The sequence below is a fragment of the Aspergillus puulaauensis genome, chromosome 3, assembly GCF_016861865.1.
Source record: "Aspergillus puulaauensis MK2 DNA, chromosome 3, nearly complete sequence".
Lineage (NCBI taxonomy): Eukaryota > Fungi > Ascomycota > Eurotiomycetes > Eurotiales > Aspergillaceae > Aspergillus > Aspergillus puulaauensis.
The window spans coordinates 4,159,487-4,185,908 of record NC_054859.1 but is presented as its reverse complement, the minus strand read 5'-3'; the positions used below and the strand labels follow the sequence as shown (position 1 = coordinate 4,185,908).

The 26,422-nt window shown below is 50.3% G+C and overlaps 12 protein-coding genes across 12 annotated transcripts; 6 read left to right on the top strand and 6 right to left on the bottom strand.

Annotated features, from left to right (window-relative positions):
- Window positions 1-489: 489 nt before the first annotated feature.
- On the top strand, window positions 490-1,227 carry APUU_31634A (alpha/beta hydrolase; the record flags this gene model as incomplete). Its single annotated transcript, XM_041702860.1, has 1 exon — window positions 490-1,227. One exon carries the CDS (start codon window positions 490-492, stop codon window positions 1,225-1,227), a length of 738 nt encoding a protein of 245 aa, XP_041555603.1.
- Window positions 1,228-2,071: 844 nt separating this feature from the next.
- On the top strand, window positions 2,072-3,298 carry APUU_31633A (uncharacterized protein; the record flags this gene model as incomplete). The annotated part of the gene is made up of 1 exon (XM_041702859.1): window positions 2,072-3,298. One exon carries the CDS (start codon window positions 2,072-2,074, stop codon window positions 3,296-3,298), a length of 1,227 nt encoding a protein of 408 aa, XP_041555602.1.
- Window positions 3,299-4,624: 1,326 nt separating this feature from the next.
- APUU_31632A (uncharacterized protein) lies at window positions 4,625-6,696 on the top strand (the record flags this gene model as incomplete). The annotated part of the gene is made up of 6 exons (XM_041702858.1): window positions 4,625-5,144; window positions 5,197-5,303; window positions 5,357-5,927; window positions 5,982-6,317; window positions 6,371-6,480; window positions 6,553-6,696. The coding sequence occupies 6 exons, from the start codon at window positions 4,625-4,627 to the stop codon at window positions 6,694-6,696; spliced, it is 1,788 nt and encodes a 595-aa protein (XP_041555601.1).
- A 902-nt stretch (window positions 6,697-7,598) lies between these two features.
- APUU_31631S (uncharacterized protein) lies at window positions 7,599-8,022 on the bottom strand (the record flags this gene model as incomplete). The annotated part of the gene is made up of 2 exons (XM_041702857.1): window positions 7,599-7,764; window positions 7,829-8,022. 2 exons carry the CDS (start codon window positions 8,020-8,022, stop codon window positions 7,599-7,601), a joined length of 360 nt encoding a protein of 119 aa, XP_041555600.1.
- A 2,235-nt stretch (window positions 8,023-10,257) lies between these two features.
- APUU_31630A (uncharacterized protein) lies at window positions 10,258-11,419 on the top strand (the record flags this gene model as incomplete). Its single annotated transcript, XM_041702856.1, has 3 exons — window positions 10,258-10,713; window positions 10,782-11,254; window positions 11,305-11,419. 3 exons carry the CDS (start codon window positions 10,258-10,260, stop codon window positions 11,417-11,419), a joined length of 1,044 nt encoding a protein of 347 aa, XP_041555599.1.
- Window positions 11,420-11,990: 571 nt separating this feature from the next.
- APUU_31629A (uncharacterized protein) lies at window positions 11,991-12,443 on the top strand (the record flags this gene model as incomplete). The annotated part of the gene is made up of 1 exon (XM_041702855.1): window positions 11,991-12,443. One exon carries the CDS (start codon window positions 11,991-11,993, stop codon window positions 12,441-12,443), a length of 453 nt encoding a protein of 150 aa, XP_041555598.1.
- Window positions 12,444-12,582: 139 nt separating this feature from the next.
- Window positions 12,583-13,011, bottom strand: APUU_31628S (uncharacterized protein; the record flags this gene model as incomplete). Its single annotated transcript, XM_041702854.1, has 1 exon — window positions 12,583-13,011. One exon carries the CDS (start codon window positions 13,009-13,011, stop codon window positions 12,583-12,585), a length of 429 nt encoding a protein of 142 aa, XP_041555597.1.
- A 1,739-nt stretch (window positions 13,012-14,750) lies between these two features.
- On the bottom strand, window positions 14,751-18,004 carry APUU_31627S (exoribonuclease II; the record flags this gene model as incomplete). Its single annotated transcript, XM_041702853.1, has 3 exons — window positions 14,751-17,388; window positions 17,442-17,785; window positions 17,831-18,004. The coding sequence occupies 3 exons, from the start codon at window positions 18,002-18,004 to the stop codon at window positions 14,751-14,753; spliced, it is 3,156 nt and encodes a 1,051-aa protein (XP_041555596.1).
- Window positions 18,005-20,217: 2,213 nt separating this feature from the next.
- On the top strand, window positions 20,218-22,013 carry APUU_31626A (FAD-binding oxidoreductase; the record flags this gene model as incomplete). The annotated part of the gene is made up of 7 exons (XM_041702851.1): window positions 20,218-20,716; window positions 20,761-20,874; window positions 20,920-21,002; window positions 21,051-21,302; window positions 21,349-21,377; window positions 21,424-21,619; window positions 21,690-22,013. 7 exons carry the CDS (start codon window positions 20,218-20,220, stop codon window positions 22,011-22,013), a joined length of 1,497 nt encoding a protein of 498 aa, XP_041555595.1.
- Window positions 22,014-22,455: 442 nt separating this feature from the next.
- On the bottom strand, window positions 22,456-23,186 carry APUU_31625S (uncharacterized protein; the record flags this gene model as incomplete). The annotated part of the gene is made up of 3 exons (XM_041702850.1): window positions 22,456-22,549; window positions 22,615-22,964; window positions 23,028-23,186. 3 exons carry the CDS (start codon window positions 23,184-23,186, stop codon window positions 22,456-22,458), a joined length of 603 nt encoding a protein of 200 aa, XP_041555594.1.
- A 1,295-nt stretch (window positions 23,187-24,481) lies between these two features.
- Window positions 24,482-24,751, bottom strand: APUU_31624S (MoaD/ThiS family protein; the record flags this gene model as incomplete). Its single annotated transcript, XM_041702849.1, has 1 exon — window positions 24,482-24,751. One exon carries the CDS (start codon window positions 24,749-24,751, stop codon window positions 24,482-24,484), a length of 270 nt encoding a protein of 89 aa, XP_041555593.1.
- Window positions 24,752-25,020: 269 nt separating this feature from the next.
- Window positions 25,021-26,276, bottom strand: APUU_31623S (cystathionine gamma-synthase; the record flags this gene model as incomplete). The annotated part of the gene is made up of 2 exons (XM_041702848.1): window positions 25,021-26,058; window positions 26,118-26,276. The coding sequence occupies 2 exons, from the start codon at window positions 26,274-26,276 to the stop codon at window positions 25,021-25,023; spliced, it is 1,197 nt and encodes a 398-aa protein (XP_041555592.1).
- Between the last annotated feature and the right edge of the window lie 146 nt (window positions 26,277-26,422).

Here is a 26,422-nt window from a genome sequence, read left to right as displayed (position 1 = left end):
CATAAATTATTTATGATCAGGCGATGGACGCCATGGCGGCTTCCGCGCTGCCCTACTAAGCCAACAACCAGGGCCCCAACAAGACCACTGCATCAATGCAGCGCGCCACTCAGGCCCCCAAAACGAGCCATCACCGCACAAAATAAGCATCTACTTGTTAGAAAATGCAGCCTCTTCACTGAGTCTATTCCGCCTGTTTTTATTCCACCGGCGATTTTGATCGGCCTGCTGGTGGCGCTGTGGACCTGGAAATGTTTCTGGATCGTCGTGCTGCAGGATAAACTGCTCTACCTGTCATGGTTGCCCCCGCTATCGCGGTCTGAAAGCATAGCGGACTATGCGCGAGAATTTCGCGGTGTGGAATGGACGGAGAGGCGTATTCGCAGCTTGGATGGGACAGCGTTGGCTGTTTGCGAGGGGCGCTTTCCGGCGCGCTTACGGCCTGGGGAGTCCGATGAAACGGGGCTGCGCGATGGGTTGAGGAAGAGGATGGTCATTTGCTATTTCCAAGGAAACGGGGGCTCGACGCCTCTGCGGCTGCCGCTGCTTTCTCAGGTTATGAAGGCGATTCAGGAGAAGTCTGGCTCGGTTGGCGAGGATGCAGAGTTTATTCTTGTTGCGCTGTCGTATCGTGGGTACTGGAAGTCGTCGGGGCGGGCGACGCAGTCTGGGATTGAACGGGATGCCCAGGCTTTTCTAAGTTGGGTTTCGGAAACCTATGTACAGCCGGACAGAGATGTTAGTGTTGTTCTTTGGGGGCATTCTTTGGGAGCGGCTGTTGCGAGCTCAGCGGTTGTCAAGAGTCTTGCCCGTACAGCTGGGAACAAGCAGCCACCGATTGCAGGTTTAATTCTTGAGGCGCCAATCTCGAGCATCAAAGACATGCTGATCAGTCTTTATCCGCAGAAATGGCTACCCTACCGCTATCTGTGGCCATTTTCTTGGAATACTTGGGACGTCTCGTCGACCTTGGGGCACATGGCTCGTTACAAAACGGCAACCCCTTCAAAAGGGATGTCGGTTCCTCCGATACTCTTAATGTCTGCTGAAAGTGATGAGGTAATTCCATTGTGGGTAGCAGATCAGTTGGAGGAGAAAGCAAAAGCATCAGGGTTGGATATTGAAAGAAAGAGCGTCAAAGGAGCAATGCATATCGAGGGCCCACTGAAATTAGACGGACGAACAGCCCTGGTGGATTTCATCATGAATTCTTCTGGAAATAGATAAATGCCTTAATCAGTACTTGCAAATGGTTCAGCAAGCTATCGGTTTGATAGTAAATCTCAGTATAAGAACAGCAGCGTCCGCACATTCATCCGTCTTGATCACAAAGCGCTCGTCTTTGTAGATTAAAAATCCCCGATCAGTCTTCTACGGACAAGAAGTCATTGCAATCCATGTATCAACATGGCTCCCAACCGACTGGGCATATATTGTATTTTATATTGTCAATGCTCAACCATTTGCTGTCTCAACGGGGCTCTTTTGTTCGAATACGGAGAATGCCTACTACCATAAAGAACCCCATACAGTAAAAGAATAGCTTTCCATACCAGAGTCAAGACCTCTTTGACTAGTGAACAAGGATATCTGTGTCAGCTTACATGACACTGCTACCAGTGTGAATAGATTCCTTCTGGGCGTTTGCTAGCCTATACTTCAGGTGATTATAAGTCACCCCTTTACTTTACTAGCTCACTGCTTAGGATTGGTTGTTTCCAGCTGTTATTCGTTACGAATTCCTGTATGCGTGAAACACCTTAAAGATAGTAAGCTAGATTCGCCAACATGCTATATCACAAGACAGGTATTCACATAATGCCACGCAACCATGGATGCATGATAATGAACAACAGCAAACAAGTCACTCACAGTAAGCAGCAAAGATATCTGGAACGCATTATATAAACCCATCAACTGCCCTTCTGCTCGATTCTCTGTCCAGGTTTCTTCGTTCCTCTGCAGAACTATCACCTAGCTACGCCACATTCTTTATCTCTATTCCAAACCAGATCCAGCACTGTCCTTACGCTCACTATCTACCCTAACCCTTCTTAACAAATCCTTCAAGATGTACGGACCAAAGCCCCAATTCCCTACCTCTTCCCCCACCCCCACAAGCCCAAAGCGCGGCCACCGCTTCGACGAAGCCGCGGCTGCAAGACACCAACGTTCCCAGTCCAGCGGGAGCCGCAGCGCAGGGCAGACTACCTCTCTAACGTCTAAAGCAGTAACAAACACCACTACACTACGTCTAATTTCCGAAAAGAAGGCACAACTCGCAGACGCGAAGGCCCAGGCATCCGCCGCAAACAGAATGTACCAATTTGCGCACGAGGCCTTCAGCCTCGGTAGGCCGGTCATCTACGAGGACTCAGACGAGGTCACGGACTCCGACTACGAGGAAAACCGGCAAAGGCAAGAGGCGGAAGAGAGGGAGAAGGAAGCCGAGAAACAGGCGAAGATTGCAGATGCCGTATCCCGAGATCGGTACGCTGCCCTGCAGGCCGTGACTGCGTCGTTGGGACACCCGAACGCGGCTCAGGATGGGAACTGGAGTATCATGAGTGAAGGTGAGAAGGAGGTGCTTTTCCAGCGGCTGGAGAATGAATGTCATGACCATGATACTCTTACGGATGTAGGGTATGAGACGGGCATGGTTCGTGCGCCGCGTGCAGACCCTAAGGACAGAAAGAGGAGGGCCGTGGCGATAGACTGCGAGTTTGTCGGGGTCATGGGTGACATCAGCGTGCTGGCGCAGGTCTGCGCAGTGGATGCCTTGACCGGGGAAGTCCTGCTTGATTTTCTTGTTGAGCCGGGCCATCGTAGGGTCAACTACCGTACGCGGTACAGTGGACTCACCAACCATACGTTCCACCGATATCGCGAGATGGGGCTTGTTCTTCCAGATGTGGCCGCGGCGCAGGAGGCGCTGTTTGAATTTATGGATAGAGACACGATTCTGGTCGGGTTCGCGATGGACAACGACTTGGAGGTGTTGGGGATCTCGCACTGGCGTGTTTTTGATGCGCAGGTTGCAGCCCGGGAGGCGGAGTTCAGGGCCTCTGGGGTACGTCCTAACCGGTGGTCACTGCAAAGCTTGTGCAGACAGTTTCTTGGACGGTCTGTTCAGCAGAGCTCTCGGGGTCATGACTGCCTGGAGGATGTGTTTGCCGCCAGGGAGCTGATGCTTTGGTGGGTGAAGGAGGAAAATGAGGACCGGGTTGAGGAATGGGTGCAGCGGCAGGTCGATAGAGACAATGATGGCACTGCCTTTGACATACAGAATTGGCTTTAAATGTCGAAAAACATCGAATAACTATTGATTCTACTCATTAACTGATCCTCGTTCCGTAGGCAGTATTTAGGGCTAACCTGAGCAGTGAAGATAACATTCCAATCTTCCATATACAGATCCGTATAGTCATCTACGCACGCAATATACTCTGTAAACATAGTATACCTGAAAGAACATGATCATGTTATCTCTGCTGCGACCGTGCTCCCTCCATTGTAAGGGTCGGGTATGGCGGTTATTGCTCGGTCGCTCGACGCACTATATTGAGTGTGAGCCCGAAGCAGAGCAGCCTGCAGGGAATTTCATTGGACTCGGAATTAGACAATGATCAATCAGTACTGGGAAATTCCATTGCTCCGTAATGGCATTGGTAGCGATATTCAGGGTGATTGTACTAGTATTCTGCAAGTGCAAGTACACACGTAGGTCACCGCGTAAGCTCCCCACATGTCGACTGGACATCCGCCAGGCTGCAGCATATAACTTCAATGTATCTTAATTCCTATATCGACATTATTATGGACAAGAATTATGGTAAACAGCCACTGTATACACGTCGATATAAAGTCTCGTCGATCCGATGCTTAAAACTGAGCACGCAATCCCGCACTCCCGCAGCAAATCCGCAGGGTCTATCACGCCTTCAGCTTCGCAGCCCTAACGAGTTACGGAGTACTGCAGTGCGGAGTAGTCCCACCGTAATTCCGATTCTGGGTCCATCTCCCGATACAGTGCCTGACAAGGTGTATGTACTTGTAACTTTCTACCTATGCGCTCTAACGCCTAAACGAATTAACGAAGCCTCCGCGCGGCATCGCTGACTCGTGGCTCCGAGTTGTCTGAGCCAACCATCGGATTATTGGTCCCATGTTTTGAATATTTTAAATGTGAAGCTCAATGGCGGTGCTTCTGCACTGAAGCCACGAGCTTCAAGCCCCTGTTTGCACCATGACCTATCGGTGGAAATACCTCCTGTGCCGAAGTGCAGTCAGCACGTCTTCACTGACAGGGAGTGCGTATACAGCAGTTACATAATACCTAAGCTGGTCCATGGCCGTTTATACGTGATAGCTTAGCATAGTGGTTAATGTTTAAGCTTAATAGATTATTGCTACGTACAAAAAGCTTTATCAAATCAGGTACTAGATATCATGACCTGTACCAAACTCCCAGTAAAGGTTATCAATACACCCAACTGAACAGGCCACCACAGCCTTCTAGAATCAACGCCCAGGTACAAAGTTAAACATGACTCAAGCAGTAGATATAAGTCGAGCATATCCCGACTCATCAATCCAACAATCCAACAGTATCAAACACGCAGCCATGGAGCAGAACGGCATTACCAACGTCAGCAGCCAGTTCCTAGAAACATGCGGCATCACAGCAAGCCCCGAGTCCAGCAGCAACAGCGTATGGCAAACTGACCATACCAGCGCCGACGCCCAGGAACGGTTTGCCTCCGTTGATTCCATACTGCAGAGCTACATCACCGGCTTCTCATCCACAGACGACATCATCGGTCTCCCTCCCAGAGCGCGCGTCGATGCAATCCTCGTAATGTCCCTCGGTATCGCCAAACAGAAACTTCTCAAGACCTGCGATGCACAAGCCAAGCCCGATGTTAAGAGGCAACTGGCAACGCTGTTCTGGGGCCATAGCCAGTTCATCTCCGTGCCGGAGTCGTTCTCGAATCCCTGCGGTATTCGGAGTTCGGCGCTTGACTATGTTTTATGGTATGGGGAAGCAGCAGACCTTGAAACGAATTTGGTCGTGCTTCGAGTGGATGAGGCAATGGGTAGTGCGGTAGAGGAGCGATACTACTCTGCTGCCCTCGCTGCCATATGTTAGTTAAAGCCTCAATGGTGGGACATAGAGAATTATACTGACCAGAGCAGCAATGATTCACCATAATCGGGCAAAACGTCCTATTATCCAAGACACATACGGACTCGTCACTGATGGCTTGAAATGGACTTTTTTCCATGTGAATAAGGAGCATGAGGTATGCGTTCTTCTGGTCAAATTGAAAGAGAAGCTAACTGTTATTCACAATAGTATTCTTCCTTAACATTGAATTGGTTGGAGGGTGACGAACAAGCCATTGTTCACCTTGTTGACAAAATCATGGACCAAGCAGTCACAGTGAAGATGAAGTGTGAAAAAACAGAATTGGCCCGGTACGAATGGGAGAAGATCGCAACAAAGTGGGACCTACCGCAACACAAGTATTCAGAAGAGGAAGAGGACATTTATCCAGAGGAGACCGATTCAGACGATATATCTCCACCCAACACACCTCACCTAACCCCATATTTTACAAAACACCACAGAGAAGCAGAGTGGCTTGCAGACCTCAGAAAAGGTATCTATGATATCCTCGAGTGCGTAAGGCACGGCGAGTCCGTGGATGAACAGCTGGAGGACTTGGTCAACACAACCAGCGAGAAGGCAGAGGCGGATGAAGAACCTCCGTCCGACCATGGCCGAAAGCATTCCGAATCTGTCGCTGTAACGGATATCGACCCCAGCAGGGTCATGAATATGTTCGATCTCCGGCACCAGCCCAAGCCCACCAACAACTGGAGGCTAGAGCCTTGGGAAGTACGCAACGTGTCGAGCCGTCTGGGTGAGCTCAACTCTGTATATAATCTTGAAATCAGAAACAGGCTAACATGATCAGAAACCACTCTCGAACAGATAAAATTGGTATATGGTGACGCCTACGTGAATCAGGCGGCTTCACGGCTCATGGTTGACGCGATATTCCTAGATGTACTCACCTCGATAAAGAGTTCATCAAGTCGAAAGGCCCTCCGTATGGCCCTCGCAATCAACATTTCCTACAAACTCCCGACACGCGACTGGGGCAGTGTTGTGGAAAAGTTGGTAGAAGGGCGCATGGACTATACCCTGAGGTACGGCAACCCTAAGGAAGCCGAGACCAACCTGGTGGTCGTGGAACCGAGTCACAGGTGCTACTTTTCGGCTGCCCGATATCAGGCCATTTCCTACATGGGTAAGCCACTTACTGAGTCTATTCGTATTCTAGGTACTCATTAGCTATTCCAGCTCTAATCCAGCACGCTCGCAACAAGGCCGGCCGGGCCAAGACGCCCATATACGGGGTGACAACCGATATCATGGACTGGGACTTCATCCGCATGGATGCATCGGGGAATGTAAGACCTCATATATCATTGACATGGATATGGGAAGCCAGGTACTGACTAGTTCAAGTCGACGTCAAGCAGTTTTGCTGGGGAGAGAATCAGGGCTCCCAAATAATTTCCCTCCTGCACAAGATCATTTCCGAGGCGTTGACTCTTCCCACGGCTTCTCATGAGAAAATGGCCGAAGAGGTTGCCGACAGCGATGGGAGTGGGACCACGGTCTAGGGCCTCAACTTGCCGCAACAGCCACCAGGCTTATCCGACTCCACTGGTAGAGTTTGGTGTCAACGGTGCGTCCGATTCCCAGGCTTAATTCCGAGAAGTGGTTCCAGCTCCTGCGGTGGAGGTGGCTTATTGGGGCCATGTCACCATTACAGAACGCCCTACGATGACATGAAAGATTTAACATACATTGTTTGAATTTGAAGACTTGGACTGGATACGGAATCGTCAAGTTCTGCTGTTTACCGGTTAAAATCAGTCAATCTTGAGTGACATCTTAGGTCCTAGGGCATTAAACAACGCCTATTTTCAGTGGCTTCCACTGTCACTATCACAAGTAGTCAACTGAGTTAAGTTCATTAAATCCGCTTAATAATAATCATTCGAGCAACAAATATCCATGACTCGCCTGGCCAGGACAGGTGCGAATTGCTTACGATCCATCGCTTGGCCTTCTGCAAAGGCTTGATTCTCTGATTAGCACAGGGTTCTACAGAGTGGATCTGCGCTGATCATCGCTTCAAGTGGATTAATTTTATAAATTAATGACCGGATTATCATCGTTCGTCCAGAGTAATTATTTAGGTGTTGACAAAAGAACTTGCTGTGGTATCAAGGACAGAATAGCTAATAAACATAGACAGCAACAAAAAGGTACAAAAGAAAACCCAGAATAGTAATCCCCAACACCATGCCTCAATCAAACCAGTCACCTTCAAGCCGTTTAAATTAATACCAAAGTGGACCATCGCAGCCGAACTCCAGAGTCCAAGCATTACGGCTGACCCAAGTCATCGCGCCGTCGCAGTGCGTACGTACACCCTGTACGGAATACCCTGTAGTGTACAATCCACATCAAACTTCTCTCGATCGGTCGTATCCACCGCGACACTGACAGTCGCAAGTTATTCTTTCGACGCCGGTTCAAGTTCTTTGGGCTCTCTTTGCCGCCGCGACCGCCAGGCGTATCGTATTACCAGGAGAACCACCACGGCGAGGATATAATACACGGCCATGCCTGAGATGGCTGTTGGTTGAGAAATGTCGAGATTTAATGAGGGGTTGTTGTTTCTATTTAGATGCATGTCAGGTTAGCAAGAAAAGTCTTTGGTTCGTAGGGCATAAGTATACGTACGGATTCGTAGGCTTGTGCATGGCTTCGTATGAGGCGACATTATCAGGGCGGACGTCTTCACCATCGTACGCTTCATAAGGATCAGGTTCGTAGGGTCCGTAGCGAGGTATTGAGTCGTCCGATGGGCGGCGACCTTGACTCGCAAGCCAGCGTTGGTAATCGGTGTCAGTGCCTGATCTATAGTTGGGCGGCATTGTTTGCTGGTATTTTGATCGAGTCAAGACAAGAAGGATACAAGTGGCATGTATCTACTTCGAGATGCAGCAGCAGTATGATTTATATGATTCTGGTCGCGCCTTCGCAATCCACCGCAACGCAACGTCTGGCCCACGCGGGAAATTAAAGAACTCCGAGCATTAACAAGCTAAACTTGTAAGCCAACCCCACTGCGTTTTGGGCTTGGCTATTTCGGATTACTGGCTAGTGGTTAAGCATATAAATACGTGGAGTGGCTGAGTGGAAGAGTGACTGGGGGCGGTTCTCCGCGGACCCAGGCGGCGTACACTATGGTGTCACATAAAGTAGAGTTTGGATATCGTGCGGTATTCGACGCTCAGGCAAGTATACAGTAGTTCACTATTACAGTCGGGGCGTAAAACAAAGAATGGCAGTCCACAGCCGGTGATAGAATCGCGGTGATCACCACGAAGAAACAAGCTTGGAAATCCATTTAACGAGCAGGCCCACCCTCAAGCCTCAACTTATCGGGCGTATGGCAATGTCCGAATGTCGCAATCGGATTTAGGTTCTGTCTAGTGCGAGCCTGAGTCAGTCCGCTCGTGGGGGCTATTTGATGCTTATTTTTCATATTAGATGTCCGGTATACCGACCCTCGCCGTTCTTGCAACTGTCCATGATCCATTCAAATATCAGGGGTAATTTGACGTACCCAGGTGGTGCCCAGTTCGTATGATCGACTACTCGACCGCGATCGTAACTTTGTGCTGGTGGGTTCTGCGCCGCTCATTATTCTTCTATTCTCCACAACACTAAAGCTTTGGCCTACGGAGATGGTTGCGGACTTATTTACTTCAACAGTATACTACAACTTGCCTTTGAACTGCTGCATCTGGATACAGACTACCGTCAGCTCGACAAAAGATATGGCGTACAGCAAGTGCCCAGTCGATGTCAAACCTTGATACTATGACATCAAACCTTCGTAATACGACAGCAGTGAATACTACAACTACAAACAGCCACCACCGGAGACGCGAATCAGAATGGGCTGGTCTGGTCTCCATTCATCACTGTCCTTGGCGTCAAGTCAGTTCCGTTGGTAAGCCGCTCCATGTGCCCCAGGGGTATGCCGCTGCAGGGACTCTGTTGTGGGTAACAGGTCTTTTCACAAGTTGCCAGGGTAAGCCATCGAGACCGAGCTAATGACAAGCGTATATCCTCCGTCTTCACCGCTGTACTGGTATTCACTGCTTGCCTGCCTTTCCAATTTTTCTGGGCTGGGCGGCATCAACGCAGTGGCCGTTCGTATTGCCCATAGTAGCCGTCAGAACTATCTCTTGCTAGCATTTCACCTCCTGTTCATAGAGGTCAATACAGTGAATGAGGAAGTGCTAGTGGTTGATATTCCGGTGCTCAGCCACTCTGGTAGTCTCCAACTGACCAACCGCAGCCCTAACCACCAACCCCACGGCCTTCACCAATAGGACCCTGATTCGATGCGCTATCAATCCGTTGGAAAGTAAGTCTACGCAGATGGCTATCCACAGCGTCTTACCCAGCTGTTCCGAATCGTACATGCACTGATCCCTAGAAAGCCGGTATCCTGTTCTGTCTAAACATATCCTTTCTGCGGCTTGGACTAAAACTTGAAAACTCCCCATTTAGACCTACGCTCTGTGTGATATGCTCTACGTACCAACCCCATCTAGTCCACAGTCCGGCATATTAGAAAGCTTCCCCCTTTCATTGAGTCCTCTTGCTAACAAGTCATATCTACTACTCAAGACTGCAAAGAACGCTCATCCACCGCTCATGCTTTCCATACCGTTGACTCGATTCTTTCCCACAATATTTAACACGTGTCCTGTCAGGCATTCCAGAGTATCGCCGTCGAACAAATATCCCTCAGAGGATGGTGTGGGAAGAAGTATTTGCTTGCAGTATTGCTGTATACTGGGCATTTCACTGCCATAATTACAGCAATATTGAGTGTATTCAAGTATGTACACTTCTTTTTCTCTGTCTATACCAAAGCTAATTCTTCTAGCAAACTGCCATAGGTAAAAGTACACTAGGTGGTGAACCCGATCAGCTCGGACAGTTGATTGCGCCGTCGGATGAACAACAAACTCCACGATGAATCATGACTGCAGACTGCTCAATAATCACACCCAGTCCATTTGTCATCTCTACTTATAAAACCATCCCCTCGACACATCCTGATTTCTAAATAATAATATACAATTGCAATGTCCCACAACATCCTCATCACCGGCGCCTCAGGCTACCTGGGCGGCACTCTGCTCGCCCGCTGGAAAGCCGCCCACCTGCCCGCATACAACACTCTCTACGCCCTCGTGCGGTCCGACCAGCAAGCACACTCCGTAAAGGCATACGGCGCCGAACCACTCATCCTCGATCTCAAGGACCTCGAAACCGTAACTCGCACAGTCGTGCAGAAGGAAATCAGCATAATCTATTTCCTGGTCGACGCATTCAATGTCCACGTGCAAAAGGCCCTAATCGGGGCCCTGGAGCAGGTCAAGGAGAAGACCGGGCGCGACGTGCACTTCCTACATACGACTGGCGCAAAGGCGTTTAGTTCGCATGTTGGCATGGACGGTGCGACACGGCTCCTCGATACGGACCCGCGGCTGTACGAGATCCAGAAGACGACTGTCTCGCCTATTCCGATTTTTAGTCAGGTTTGCATCCATCACTTCACATTACATTGCAGGCTTTAAGCTCGGTACTAGTGACTGATTTCTGACAGATCGCACGCACAAACACCGACATAATCGACACAGCCGAGGCCGCCGGGGTAAGGAGCTACATCTTCGCCCCGTGCATCGTCTACGGTGAAGGCGAGGGATTCGGGAACCGCATCTCAATCCAGGACGTGGCGATTGTTCGTGCCGCAAAAGCTGCGGGGCGAGTTTACAGAGTGGACTCGGATCGGCCGGTGTGGCCTGTCTGTCACATTCACGATAACACCGAGCTCTACCTGCAGATTCTGCGGCAGATCCTGCAGGGTAAGGACGTCGGACACGGTAAGGAGGGGTTCTTCCTTGCTGCATCGGGGAGTGTAGCATGGGACGAAATCTACCAGGCGTTTGCGAAGGCGTTGGCAAAGCGCGGTGTCATTGAGACTGATGAGGTCGAGCTTGCGGATGAATCGGGTTTGGAGAAGATGGCCAAGGGACTTGATTTGCAGAATGGGACTGTTGCGATTCAGCTTGGGGGAGGGTATGTTTCCTTCTCTCACAGGGTGATGCAGTGCTAATATGTCGGTGCAGGTGCAATTTCACAGCTGCGCATGGCAGCAAGATCGGGTGGAAGCCTCAGTATGCGCCGGAGCATATTCTCGAGGTAGCTGATGAGGAAGTCGAGCAGATTCTAAAGTCGCTTTAGTAACAAACAACTATGGCTGCTTTTATAGACAAGGTATACCATCACCCTCCATAGCGAATAGTTGGCTCTGCTCAATTAATGATATATGACTCATCTATGGCTCAACTTCAGAAGGAAAGAACAACCCAGGCCAGAATTGATGGGTCCTTCCTGTTTTGTAGATATCTGGTTCACTTGGGAAGGAGCCAACAGTCGCACTTGCCCAGAACCAGCACATCCCCTGAAAGGAAAGTGCTATGGACTGTCGGCCGGTCGTGCCTTCCTATTCTGAACATTCACCCACCACTGTTAGTCCCAGTCTCCATTCTAAAGACATAAATGGCTGAGTTAGGCGTGAGTTAGGGCTTCTGATCACATAGCCGGACTTTCTCCCCTTTTTCCCGCTTGTAACTACACCAGAGCTCTGGCTGTCTAACCAGTAGGATAGAATAGCGTCAAGGCATCCTAAAGATGTGGAAGGAGACGAAGGATCTGGCGGGGCTGCCCCCACCTCAGCCATTTATAAGATCAGCCGCACGCCTCTTCCAACATTAACTACATCCACCTCTCCTCCATAAAGAATAAAGCCAGAATGACCACCCTTCTCAAAACCATCCCAGTCAGTCTTCTCTCTGTTCTTCTCGCCCACGCTGCCTTCTCCCGCTTTTCGCACGGCAAGTTCGCACCATGGTGGTACGCTTTTCAAATATACCATGCACCAGACGATGGGTCAACGGCTGCCATTATCACGCCTTATATCGACCTCCTTATCAGCGTGGTTTTACTATTTGGGAGACAGAGCCTAAGGATCTCTGCTGCGGCCGTTAGCCTGCTCTTCTTCGTTATAGGGCTGGCTATGCAAGTTGCTGCCGGGAAGAAGTATATAGGGGATGTTGCCCTCGTTGTACTTGGGATTACTGCTGTTTGGGGGATATTGACGACATCTGAGGAGACACGGGGCAATCAGGCTTCAGCTTTCAGCAGAGGCTTCTGGGTTATATCTATCTCCGCTGTGCTTTTCCAGCTTTTTATAGCATTCTATTGATGCCATATCGTTTTTTATTTCGTTCTCTTTTCTCCTTTTTTTTTGTGCTTTAGTCTTTTTTCTCTCCATACAATCAATCAACCAACATAGGAACCCCAAATTGATCCTATAATACAACTCTTGATGACAGATATCAAACTCAAACAACAACCCCCGCAAACGCCAAAAGCGCCAAAACCCCAACAGACTTGACACTCACAACCCCAGCCCCATTCACTCCAGTCCCAGTCCCAGTCTCGGTCTCAGTCTCGGTCTTGGTTGTAGTTGCAGTTGCAGTTGCACTGGCACTAGCACTAGCCGTCCCATTCGCCGCCGCATTACACCATACCTGGCCGGCCGCCGAGCCCTTAATCAAACACTCGGCGAGATCACCCACGGTCTGGCCCTGCGCGAGACAGTAGTAGTCGCACTCGTCGTAGGCGGTTACGGATGCAGCGCCGCAGCAGTTTGTCATTAGAGAGTGGTACGTGCTGTTCATGGGCATGGCGCAGGCGGCGTCGTGCGTAGGTATTTCGTAGAGTTTTTGGTGGCAGGTCGAAGTTGCGGCGGCGGCGGCGGTGGTGGGCATTGTTCGTTGGTGGTTGAGGTAGGTATAAGTAAGATCTTTTGATTGTGATATGTGGTTTGATAGCAAAGATTTGTTTCTCGGAGCTGGTTGTTGGTTGCATAGTGAATTTGGGATTCTGCTTGGGTTTATATGTATAGATGCTGGATCTATCAATAGAAACCCAGTCCACTTATGGTGATTGTGAACCTGTCATGGTGGTTTCAATGGGTACATGCTGTCCATATCCAAATTTAGCATAATTCAAGTGCAAGGTATGCAGCCGATTCGATATGCTGGTCGAGATGTCTCAGGCACAGAGGCTGGCCCCAGCCAGCTAATTAAACCAAGTCTCCATTTTGATCTACTTGGCCTCGCCTCGCTTCTAGACAAGATAAAATTAACTACTCCTTGTAAATTCGGCATGGCTTAGCATATGTCCTATGGGTTAATCGGGTTAGGTTTGCTCATCATCTAATCGCCACAACCACATCCTGGCGGGTAAGTCATGTCCCGGCCATGGCTGGCCTACCTCCCCCAACCTGTGGGAAACCATATGTGGTGTAGCGAGCTAGCTTATGCTAGTTTCAAGCTACCGTGGTCCGTCGGTAGCATCTACGGTGTAACTACTAATAACATCTTTCAAGTGCCACCCCTTCTGCTATACCTAGGGTATCAGTCAATGAGATGAAGGAAGGATGATATTATACGGAAATCATAGACCATATTATCTACACCGGTTATATAAACAGTCTCTGGGTCTCAATCCCCGAGTTGAGGTGTCCTTACATGCATACACACAATCTTGGCTTCCCGCTTCCACTCCTGTATAGACAGGCCGGTTCACCGAGATCTTGATATCAGGACCAGCCGAGCAAGCGATCTCGGGTTGATTTCCATCTTACCCAATGCCGGAGGTACGTACAGAGTACCTAATTGTGGCAGCCTACCCATATACTCTACGCGACGGTATACCCATCCATACCCACGCTCCCCACGATGGATCTCTCCACAATGAGGGGACATCCACCCTTCCTTAGGTTCCATTGTCTTGTCCAGTCTCACGGCAGGCGATCCTGACGCCTTGTCCCTATTGGTCGTGGTGAGCATAAAAATAGCCCGGACTATTGTGGTTGTGTCCGAATGATCAGTCCCAAGCACATCATGCATGATAATACATTGTTTGTCCCCAAACAACCACAACCCACTCGCGCCATTATGGGACTTCGTATATAAATAAGTTACTCTAAATTACCCAGTCAGGGGGGTACCGGTTCTGTATGATTATTGGACTCCCAAGACAGGAAATGGATATGATATTCTGCTCTAGTTTAGTAATATGAGCGTGTATGAGCTTAGACGGTAACGCTGTATATGTTCCCAAGTAGCCTGTTGCACTTCGTTCACTACGCCAGTCTTCGACGTGATATCTATCGAAATAACATTCGACCAAAAACCCCAATAGTGGTTGTTAAGTGTCTTTCTATTTGCATTATATGCCAACAATATCCAACGGCCCAACCTGGCATATTCATGGCATATTCATGGCAAAACCTTGCCGCAGCTAGGTATTGGAGCCTGGTATCTGGTAGGGACTGGGCCGTTCAAATAATCTTGTGAGTAGTGTACAGATTTATCTATCTATTGCGTGGTTGTTCTAATATACAGTGTATTGGCGATGCCGGGACCCCGTCCCTGATAGATATATAATACAGATGCCATAGCAGCCTTTTCACAAATATCCCTAACTTATATAAACGCCCTCACGCCCAGTCTCCCACACGCCTAAACGGCCTAACGACCCGCGTCGCCTCCATCGTAACAATCGCACGCGCCGGGTTAACACCGGTAATCTTGGCCTCCACCACGCTCAGAATATCAACATCAGTCATCTCCGGCGGCGCCGTGATGGAGCAGCGCACACCCAGCGAGGTAATCTGGCCCATGTGCACATTATCGAACGGCGCTCCGCCCCCGGCCAGCAGCGTCTGGTTAAACGGTCTGTGCACGATACACTCGAAGGTCTTTGGCAGCTCGCACTCGCCGAAATAGAACGCGCGGAAGAGCAGCATGCAAGCCCAGAACTGCTTGGATGCTTGGTCGACGCTGCGGATGCGGTTGCGTTTCCAGCGGGATTGCGAGATGTACTCTTCTACCGCGTCGCGGGAGAATGGGAGGACTGAGGAGTTGTCTGTGTCTGTGTCTGTGTCTGTTTGAGCGTTGATGCGACGGCCGTGCTTGTGCTCGAAGCGGAGCGCGGCTTCGATCTGGTAGTGGGCTATGAGGTCGGTGTAGCGGCGCAGGGGGCTGGTTGTTTTGGCGTATGCGTCGAGGCCGAGAGGGGTGTGGGGGAGTGGGTGGGATGATGAGACACCTCGAGGGGCGGCGAGTTGGAGGTATCCCTGGCCGCCGTATTCGGAGATGTTGTCCTTTGTTACGGGTGTGTATTCGGGGTGGTAGTAGGTACCGTCATATACGGTTGGGATGCTGCGTTCTGCGCACCACTTGGCGGAGACCCAGCAGGCGAGGTTCATTATTGTGGAGATGAGGTCGTGTTTGGTCATATCTAGGATTTCGTGGGGATCTTTCTTTTGCGGGCATAGTTTGATAATCGGGTCGCCTAGCATGTAGCCTGCGTGTTCTAGTTGTACGTCGTTCGGTTTCATGCGCACATTTCCAGCGCTGACTGAAACGCGTGTCTCCAAGGATTGGGGCAATTCCATGGCGCCACTATTACGGCGCTGTTCGCGGAATGCGAGCATGATCTGTCGTAGAGTGTGGAACGTGTCTTCGTCTTCAGGAGATAGCTTATCACGTAGACCGGTACGCGCAGCTTGGTCCGCAATCTGCCCTCCCACAGTTAATGGTGCCATGGACTCTGATGGGTTAACCCCAAAGGCGCTGCGGAGTTTGTCGTGTGTGAGATAAATGACATTCCGGACAACACCATTGGCTACCTCCGTATCCAAAAGCTCGCCCTTCAGGTTCATCTTGGCGCTAAATGTCAAGGAAGGCCGGCCAGGTGCCAAACTGAAATGATTCTGTGTCAGACTTTTTGGCAACATTGGATAGGTCCTTTCTGGAACGTAGACCGTTTGCATCCGAGAGGCTGCATAGTCCATGATCGTGCCGTTGGCGTCGATAAATGCAGATGGGTTAGCAACATGGACACGGATCCAGAACGTATCGTCCGACCCTGGAATGCGCTCAAGGGAGACACCGTCGTCAATCTCCTCCGCATCGACTGCGTCAACACAATACACGGGCAGCTTGCCCCAGTCTTTCCGCATTTTCTTCATCTTATCATGGAGTCCATGCTTCTCGAGCTTATCGCATTCCTGCTGAACCTCGCTCCACAAAGCATTAGAATGAGTTCCATGTCCGGGAAGACCCAAATCTTGATCCAAGACGTTCAAGTTCTCCCACGGCGTAAACACCCCGAGCTCCTGCAGTAACAAAGCAGCCGTTCCCGCGTTTAGCTCGACCCCACTATACATGACCGTTGAACGTAGGATATGTGAGCCAGCGGACCGTAAAGCAGCGGAGGACATCCTCCTCGGGGGAGTGCACCAAAGCTGCAGGAATCTGAGAATAAGCTTATCACTGCCGGTGAAAGCTTCAGTAGGCATTTCCCGATACGACGCCGGGTTGTTGTCCTGTCCAGGAAGAAAGCGATGCGATGACGGGCCTACATTACCCACCGTAGTCGGTGATCGGAACTTCCGGCTCTGTCGGATCAATCGCTGTGCTTTGATGACGAATCTTTGCACCGGGTTATTTCTTAGTTCTATGGAATCTCCGGAGCCCGAAGATGTAGAGACGAGCAAGCGCTGGTGCTCGTGATACCAAGTCATGACCTTCTCAAGTACCGTTGAAAACGGAACAGGATAAATGACATATTGATTGGTGAACATGGTACTTCGGTCTTTATCGATTAAGAAGGGGAACTGGCGGGCTGCCTGGTGAACGGCATAACGGATCACATCATTCAGTTGGTCAGGCTCAATTTCCAGTGTCTTGCAAGCGAGCTCATCCAAAGACATTTGCAGTTGCTTCTCGTCGTCGGCGACTATGTCGTGAATGCTGTCGAAGCGAGTGCAATTGGCGAGGTAAAGTTCGTGGACCTGCGAAGCAAAATCGCCAACCATCTGGAGGAGATGAGCCCCCGCTTCCCGTGGCACTCCACCCTCGATCGCAGATTGCATCTCGGGCTGAAGCTCAGCGATGGTATCTGGAAAATGCCGAAGCAACGGGGCTACATCGGCCGCCGTCGCAAACCCCTTCACCACGAAATCGATATCTTTCGAATTGGCAATGCGCCATTTCCCCTTGCTCGTGTAGAATTGTTGTTGCTTTTCGACGGACCGGACATAGATATTAAATCTCAACACCTCATCAAGGCTATGCTGCCAGATTAGCAATGTCCGACATACAATAAGATAGGAAGTACTAACGTCTTGAAAGCTACCAGGTCACCCGGTTCCAAGTAATCATGCATACCCTCTCCCGCATCAGCAATGTCAAGAAATTCGGACATATCCTCCTCTGTCTGCCGGAGTATATCCTCTGTCGCATCGGTTTCTTGTGAGCCGAAGTTGATCATATTTCCAACCCACGGCGCCTGGTGCTCTGATGTGTTTACCATTTCGATGTGGCGAACGGGATCCAAAACGTTCGGAGTAATATCCTGCCATTTTCGTAAATAAAGCCTGATATCTCTGTTCTCCTCAAACTCGTTCTTCAGTCGAATATCCGCGATGGATTGCTGTGAAAGCGAGCTGCTGTCTGCGTGCGCATTCTGGAAAACGTTAGCGGGATACAATTGTTATAATTTGATACAAACCTTAACATCATTACTTGCATGCCGCCGAGCTGTCACCGGCGAACTCGGCACCGGTTTGTTCCATGGAGTTGAACGCGGGCGAGCGCCGGCGGAGACCGGACGGCCGAGTCTGGAAGCAAGGCCCAGATCGATCGTCCTACCGGAAGTCCGGGCTCTGGAAAGTATCAACGGCATAATTCAGTATCCATCATACGACTGAGAGCAATCGTTTTCGCAGAGATGAGCGAAGAAGAAGAAGGCTATGGAGGCAAGTCGCGACACGGCGATCAAAAAATGACAGTATGACGGGCAGTAAATGGTTCACCGCCAAAGCGGTCTGGCAGTCATATGACATCACGTGCATATAGTAAACAGTCTTGGCATTTGAAGGTCTACTCATCACCATCCTCCTCATCCTTATCAACATCATGGTAATATCTGAGGCATTCTTGCGGTGTACAACAATTTTATGATTTCCAATACAACAAATTATCCAGAACTTTAGCGGCCGTCGCCAATCATTCCTGAGAACGTAACCGAACTCGACACTGACTCAGGACTACGAACTAGGAGCCATTCATATCGCCACGATCAACGGAGTACGTCCACTGAAACTCGCCTAACATGCGGGGCACCAGATCGCAATCGCTCTCATTTCTTCACGGATGTCTTAGATCTAGGTTCGTGACAGGGGTTGATACTTTGAGCCCATCAGTGCCTTGCGGTTGGGCCTCTGAAAGCCACCAATCGAATCCTGGTCAAGCCAGGGATGCAATCATGCAAGGTTCCTATCATCTCGTCCATCCCGGAATATGGCCGTCTCCTGAAATCCGAACCAAAACACATACGTACTCACCTTGCAGGCCTTCACGGTTTCGCTGCCGGTTTCGCTCCCATCCCGTCCCTTTATCTTGACCGTCTCCAACCATGGTATAGCAGTTGAGGGTATTGCCAGCATTATCCTCCCACTGTGCCGATATCGGGCATCCATGAGCTCCCCATGAGTTGTGGGCTTCTGGGGCTTGATCCCGCGAGCAGACGGAAACAGTGGATGGATCTACCTTCTACGTACGTACATTTACGGAATACAACCAACACCCTGAGACCCTCGGTTGACGTTGAGCCACAATTCTCCACATGTGATGGGACGGACCCGACGCCAAAGGGCTCCGGGCCTCCGGGCTCCATCGCCCGCTATCGTCATCTACCCGGACCAGGTTCTAAATGCGCCAGTCCAACAATACCCCTTTTTCAAACAAAAACAGGTTTCTCCCGTCGAGTCAGAAAATGCGCCTTCCGCAGCAGCTAGTTAGTGCAGCGAAACATTTCTAGGGGATGTATGGTGTAGTCAACTCCAAAATTTCCAAGCCACAGCTAGTAATCACTTCCAAATGAAGGCTGTCGAGTCAGCATCAGCACGTCAGTGCATAGGCTCGAGTCCCACGCCCTGACAGTTCCGATCCGGTAGGATGCCACCATCACCTGCTTCCCTTTCCAGTCAATCTTCCTGTATAGAGGTAAGCATCCGACACGGAGGCTCAGTCTCCGCATTGTATGGGCCTGTTCCCGTCTATGTCTCTATTCAATTCGCCAATTGATACTTCTCAAGCCCCAGTGGTTCGGCCTCGCTTGGACAGCGCGCGGAATAGTACTCCGCCATCCTTAGTATATGTAGCCGCTCTTTGCGACCAAAATGGTCATGGAAACCAAGCCCATAGGCTGGTACCAGCTCAAGGTGAGCGTACCAAAGGCTTAGAAATGAAGTTCTAGCCTCAACGTATGGTCCGGAACGTATACATATTGGGCTTCCCTTGACACCATCAAACAAGTCACATGCGGTTTAACGCAGTTGATCACGGCGCATGCCGACGATAAAACAAGTTACATATCACCCAGAACGAGGACCTGTCGATCACAACCCTAAATTGGCGGCTTTCCACATGCTCGGCAGAGACAGAGACCATGAATTCGGTCGGTACGACTCCCCGAAATAACCTCCGCTAACTCCACCCACCTTCTAACCGAACGTTGATCAGGTCGATGACTCGCCTTATTGAGTCTCTTGCGCCGCGCGCGAGCTTCGAAAGTCGCCTTTTTGGTCAAATTTTGAGTCAATCTCCACCTCCGCGTTCTCGCTCCTTTCCAGCGGCCATCCTGTGGAGCTCGCTTCGCATAGTCTGGATTCGGTGTGCACTGCGAAAATCATTGCTGCCAATGGCACTCGCCTTTATACGGACCATGTGGTGTGGTTCGGTCAAGTAGCGCTTCCTGGTCCCCTTGATCTCCACTCAACCCATGTTAGGTGTACGGTGTATATATGAGGCGGCGAGTGCCCAGGAATATATCCTGGTCACTAGTCAGTCAAACAAATAGCGGCTTCATCGTCGTGATATATTACTTGGATCACCATGGCCCAACGTTTCAGCTGGCGTGCAAGCGCTGCAGCGGCCCTGGCCATTACTCCGCTGGTTACTGCAGATATCTGCTCGACGCTCGAGGCACAAGGCATAGAGATCGAGCGTCCGCTCGCAATCCAATATGGCTCCGAACTGAAGAACTACTGGTCTACTGCTTGTGGTGACCTCCGTCCAACATGTGTCGCATACCCGTCGAGCACCCTGGAGATGTCAGCAGCTATCAAGGAATTGCACAACACTGATGGTCTTTTTGCAGTCAAGTCGGGCGGCCACATGCCCAACAATGGCTTCGCCAGTATCCAGGACGGTCTGCTTATCTCCACTAAGAGACTTGATCAGGCCATCTACAACCCGGACGATAAAACTGCTCTCATTGGCCCTGGGCTAGATTGGCAGGACGCACAAAAGGCACTAGATGACATAAATAGTGGTCGTACGGTGGTAGGTGGCCGAATGGGTGATGTAGGTATCGGCGGCTACATGCTTGGAGGTACGTTCACTGCTCGAAGAGATGGCAACGGCTAACATCGGCAGGTGGTTTGAGCTTCCTAAGCTCCCAGTATGGTTGGGCAGCGAACAATGTTGTCAACTATGAAGTCGTTCTAGCCAACGGTACGGTTGTGGACGCCAACGAGAAGGAGCACTCTGGTAAGCAATTCGTTGCCCTGGATATGGTCAATTCTAACAAGACAGACCTCTTTGCCGCTCTCAAAGGAGGCGGTAATAACCTTGGCATCGTCACCTCCTACAAGCTCCAAACGCATCCGATTTCAAAGGTCCGCCTCCTGCACCCTGACGGTCTAACGAGTTCTGACATCTAATAGGTCTGGGGTGGAAACTACGTCTTCACTGCTGACAAGACACCCGACATTTTGCAAGCCGTCCGCGACTTCACTGAATACTACCCCGACGACAAGGCGGCCGTTATCGTGACAGCCGACCACGCTGCTCTAATCAACACCTGGATCATGTTCCTGTTCTACGATGGCCCTGAGCCACCCAAGGGCGTCTTCGATAACTTCACAGCCCTGAATCCTATCGACACCACAAAAACATGGGATTCATACAACGACCTAGTGCGCCCTCTCAAATCCTCTGCTTGAACTTGGCTAACAGAAACAGCTTAAAAACAACAACTTCTTCATCTTACAGTATGTACCTTATATGCCAAGGTGAACACAAAAGCTAACTGCTCAGGGGCCAACGATATGTAATCACCACCGAAACAACCCCTCTACCGTCCGAAGATGTCGGAGCGGAGGTTATGCAAACCCTGTACGACACCTGGTTCAACATCACCAATACGGTTATCGACGTCCCGAATGTCATCGCATCAATGGCCCTGCAGCCGATGTCTCGCACCATCACCGAGAAGGCCAAAGCCAGAGGAGGGGTACGTACACCCTAAACCAAGCCCCCCTGGCACCTACCGAGACCCGCACTAACCACTTACCCCTTAATAGGACTTGCTCAATTTCTCCCCCGAACAAGACTACCTGATCTTTGAATTCGACTTCTCCTACGCCGTCTCCGCAAGTGACAACAGGATCGATGCCGCGACCAAGAACCTCTACAGCGGAATGAACAACGCCATCTCCGATTTAATAGAACAGGGCAAGCTGCCTGATGTTTATCGGCCGCTGTTCATGAACGATGCCTACCGCTCACAGGACTACTGGGGCCGTATCGATCCTCAGTCCAGAGAGCTGGCGCTTAAAGCGAGGAAGGCATACGACCCGGAGAAGTTCTTCCAGACACGGACGAGTGGTGGATTTAGACTTGGATAAACTACTAATTTAATTAGTAATATATAAGCTGTCTCCGCTGTTACAGGTGCAGGCAAGCTGTCATAATATAGCATTATATAATCAAGGGAGTTGGAGATGTTGACACTCGCAGAGTGCAATTATATATTTTTAGTAAATGATATCGTACTATACTAGTACCCTGTAACGTAAACAAATTCAAGTATTAAGACAGAAGCAAAACAGAAAAGGAAAGGCAACAAAGCAATAAAACAGGAATGAAAACAGTTAAGAAACAATTCCAATAGACCCCGGCATTACCATTCTCAGTTGCAATTAACATCCTCCATCTGTCCGTATCAGTAGCAGCCATCACCATCCGTCCTAGATCATGCAAGACCTCAAATCGTATATGTAGGAAGCACCGCAAATGAGGAAGAGGAAAAGGAAAAGGAAGAGGAAGAGGAAGAGAAACTCAGTCAGTTCACTCAATCTCCTTTCCGAAATTCGCATTCACAGCCGCCTTCTTCTGTCTCCAGAGACAAACACAGCAGACGGTCGTGAAGAAGAACATGATACTATCACCAAGTTAGCCCGATCCCTCCAGAAAAAAAGGAAGTAAAGGGGAAGAGGGGGAACATACCACATAGCAATACTCAAGCCCCAGATACTCTTCGCCTCAATACAAACCCCCTTCGACATGCCAATCCAGCTCTTGTAATCCACCGCACCGCTCAGGTTCTCCAGGTAAGAACTAAGATGCGTCGCAAAGGTATACGCCGAGCTCCCGTTGTCGTCTCTCGTAAACTTGCCCTTGAGGATATCGCCGATCTCGCCGCACTCAAGGTACGAGAGGGGTTTCCCGATTATGACTGCGACAACAATGACGGCTATGAGCAGGAGAGAGTCTAGGATTCCGGCGGCGAGGAAGGGGAGGATGTCGTCGATAAAGAGGATTGAGGTTATGATTGTGTAGATGCAGGAGATGCAGGTCTGTAGTCCTTTGTTAGCATCCTTGTCTAACTATATGAGGTATTCTTGGATCTGGGAACGTACAACGGTGATGGTACCGATGAAGATGTCAGGGGGTTTTGCGTCGTAGCGAACAATCTCAGCGATGAAGTTCGCTGTGAGGCCGATGATGGCGATGAGCGAGCATGCCTGGATGGCACGGGCGATGAGGAAGGTTGCCCCTAGGGCGCCGTAACGAGGCATGTTGGCTGGGGTAATAAATAGAGTAATTTGAGCTGGAGAGTAAGGAGAGTCGTCTCTGACAGTGGTCGTGATCTTGGTCGTGTGGGTAATGCGAGTCCAACTGCTAGCAGAGGATGGTCTATATAGCAGCTCTGGGAGATAAAAAGAGTTGTTGAAGGATCGTCGTCAAGTTGAGTCGTAGCACAAAGGAGCGGCGCGTCAGAGTCAAAAATAAGGAGATAAAGAAAAGAGAAGTGAAGGAATGAAACCTCGCTATGCTATACGAAAGACTGTTGGTGGTGATTGGGATGATGAAACGGATTCTTTGAGCAGAGACAATGCCCGGCTTTATACTCAGCCAGAGTCTAGACTTCCAAAATAACCAGCACCAAGTTGAAGTCTAGACTCTGTCTCTGGATCCAAATAAAGACCTCCATTGCATGAATCATCCTGCAACGCCGATCCATCAAGCGCCAGGATGTCATTGAGACAGCCAAGATGAGGCTAGGTCGAGCCTCGTCCGACTCCCTGGAGCTGGAAGCTGGGTAGCTCTAGTGGATCCCAGGGCGAGATACTATGGATAGCATCAAGAACCAGGTTAAGGTTCCTGGGGCGACAAAAGTACGGTGCATATTGGAAACACTGGCGTCCAGTCCCCGCCGCAGCGCTTAACAGCGGGGGCTCTCAGCCAACGCCCTCCAGCGCGTCTCCGGACTCTGACGCAGGGCCTGGCGCGTATTTATCCTGATCATTCACTTTTCTGCGAATCATATTCTGCGATTGAGGTATCTGTTTATAGCTGCGCTGTTTTAGGATCTCATGGAGAGCCGGTTGGGTCTATAATGTCCATAATAAGGATGTAAAAGCAAAGGTACGGCGCTCGAGCTGAGTCAGTTCCAGCTATCTATTTCCTCTTCTATACGGTACAGAAAACAGGTGGTTCATATCGTTCAATTCAAGCGCTGGGGTGCCTATTTCAGACATTCTCTAGGACAATGTCCTGTCGCTGTGCCGATCCCCAGGCCAAGAGCAGCGAATATAACATCAAACGTCCTAGGGAAGTATAAATAAACTCTCGTAAACCAGGTATATACAGCAGATTATAGCACTACCTAAGTATATACCCGCAGAAGTACCATCTAGCCAAAATTAGCCCTCGTTGATCTCAAAAAAAGACTTTCACGACTGACCACGCCAGGGTGCATCCCATCTCTGTTCCGCGCAAAGCAGGTCTCAACCGTATTCATTCATAGCCCAAGCAACCTAGATCATCATATCTCGTATTCGCTCCATATCGAAAGCATCGGAAGCGTCCATTACCCCGAGCTAACAGGTGGAATAATGGCAACCTCATCGCCAGCCCCAATCACCGCTCCAGCATCACCACCATCAAGGTTCACATCAGCGTCAACATACTCACCCCCCAAACTAACACTGCAGCTGCTCAGCACCTTCTCCTTCATCCCTGGGTATCGCGCCTCCAGGGTGTCGAAGAGGGCGGCCAGTGGCAGCGGGGCGGGCAGTCGCTCAGTGTTTTTGCCAGTGTAGGTGGAGGCGGTGGAGAAGTAGTGGATTTGGAAGGACATTCTCTTCCTCTGATTTGAGTGCCCCTTTCCTGGATGAAAAGGGAGAAGAGGGTGATATAGGGAAGGAAATAGAAGAGAGAGTAGTGACGTGGTTGAGGTTGATGAGGAAGGTGAAGTGGGGATGGAGCTGGATGCGGGGATCTTATCTGACGGTTCCTACGTAGAGTATATCTGTCTACAGAGTGCAAGTGCCACAATTTACTGCGGATAATAAAAGTGCGTGTAACCATCATTTCAGGGACGTCGTAGCTATCTATTACATTCAAAGTCTATTCCTGTGCCAGCGCTCGGAACGCATTCACCAAATCCCGACGAAGATCCTCCCAGTTCTCCAACCCAACGCTGACACGCAGCAGCCGGCGGTCCACCGACTTATCAGTCATCGTGCGCCACTCGATCAGTGACTCGACGCCTCCAAGACTAGTCGCGTGCTGGAACAAGTCGAGCTTGCTTGGCAATTTGCGTGCATGGTCCTCTTCCTTCATTGTGATCGAGAAAACTGGCCCGAAGCCGTTTGGCATCTGCTTTAGCAGCCATGGCTCGTCTGCCTTTTGCAGGCTGGAGTGGAAGACCTCCTTGAGAACCTTCTGTGTCACTTCTTCGTCGCTTCCAGGACTAGGGTTCTGTGCCTGCAGTGCGTTGTGGAGCCACGATACTAGGTTTGTTGCGTTCTGGCTCAGTCGTTGGACCCGGACCTCCAGGGTTCGCAAGCTCCGGACACCCAGCCAGCTTTCCATGTTGCCCATCACGCTACCCAGGAATAACCGGTCCTGAAACAGCCGACGAGCCCAGTCTTTGTTTTTCGTAGCAAGGACTCCACAGAGGACGTCGCTATGTCCACCAAAATACTTGGACCCAGAATGCATTACTATGTCGGCACCCCATTGGAACGGATCTTGGAGAGGGGGCGGGGCAAAAGTCCCGTCGATTATAAGATAGGCTCCTCGCGAGTGTGCCTTCTTCGCAAACTCCTCAATATTGAAAGACGTTCCTTCGGGGTTGACCGGAGTTTCCAAGTGTATGACATCTCCAGCCTCCAACTGCTCAGCCGGGCAGTTTAAATCCAGCTTTTGCATGCCAGTCAGGCGGCTGAACATATCGATCACGCCATGACATCCGTGGTACCCGTTACCGATCGAAATCCGACGGGGATTAAGCAGGACAAGGGCCGCATGGAAAGCCGACAGGCCGGACGAGTAACTGATGGATTCACCACCGAGGAGGGATGAGAGAATGGCCTCGAATCGGGTGGGGTTGGGAGCGGATAGGCGGGAATAAACGTGTGATGTTTTGTCCGGTCCGTCATACTATTCAACCCCACAAGTCAGAATTTCATCCGGCCAAAATCGAATGTATAGATACTCACCCCACTGAGATCGGCTAACGGAGTCAAGTTGTCTGGGTCATCGGGGTAGCGGAAAGTAGTCGCGACATGGATCGGGGGAGCGACATCGGTAACCACGTTGAGAGTATCGTCGGCATGGAGAGAGCGCGTCGAGGCGCCAATTTCATCGTGTGGTAGCATTGCGGCGCTTGGAGAGTGTAAGAGGGGAGGAGAGAGCAGAGGGGCGGTAGTTCGTAAATGAGGGGATACACGTGATTTGAGCGGGACATGTGGAGATTGCGTGACGAGATGGAGATACCAGAACAACCCTCGGAGCAACCGTTGAA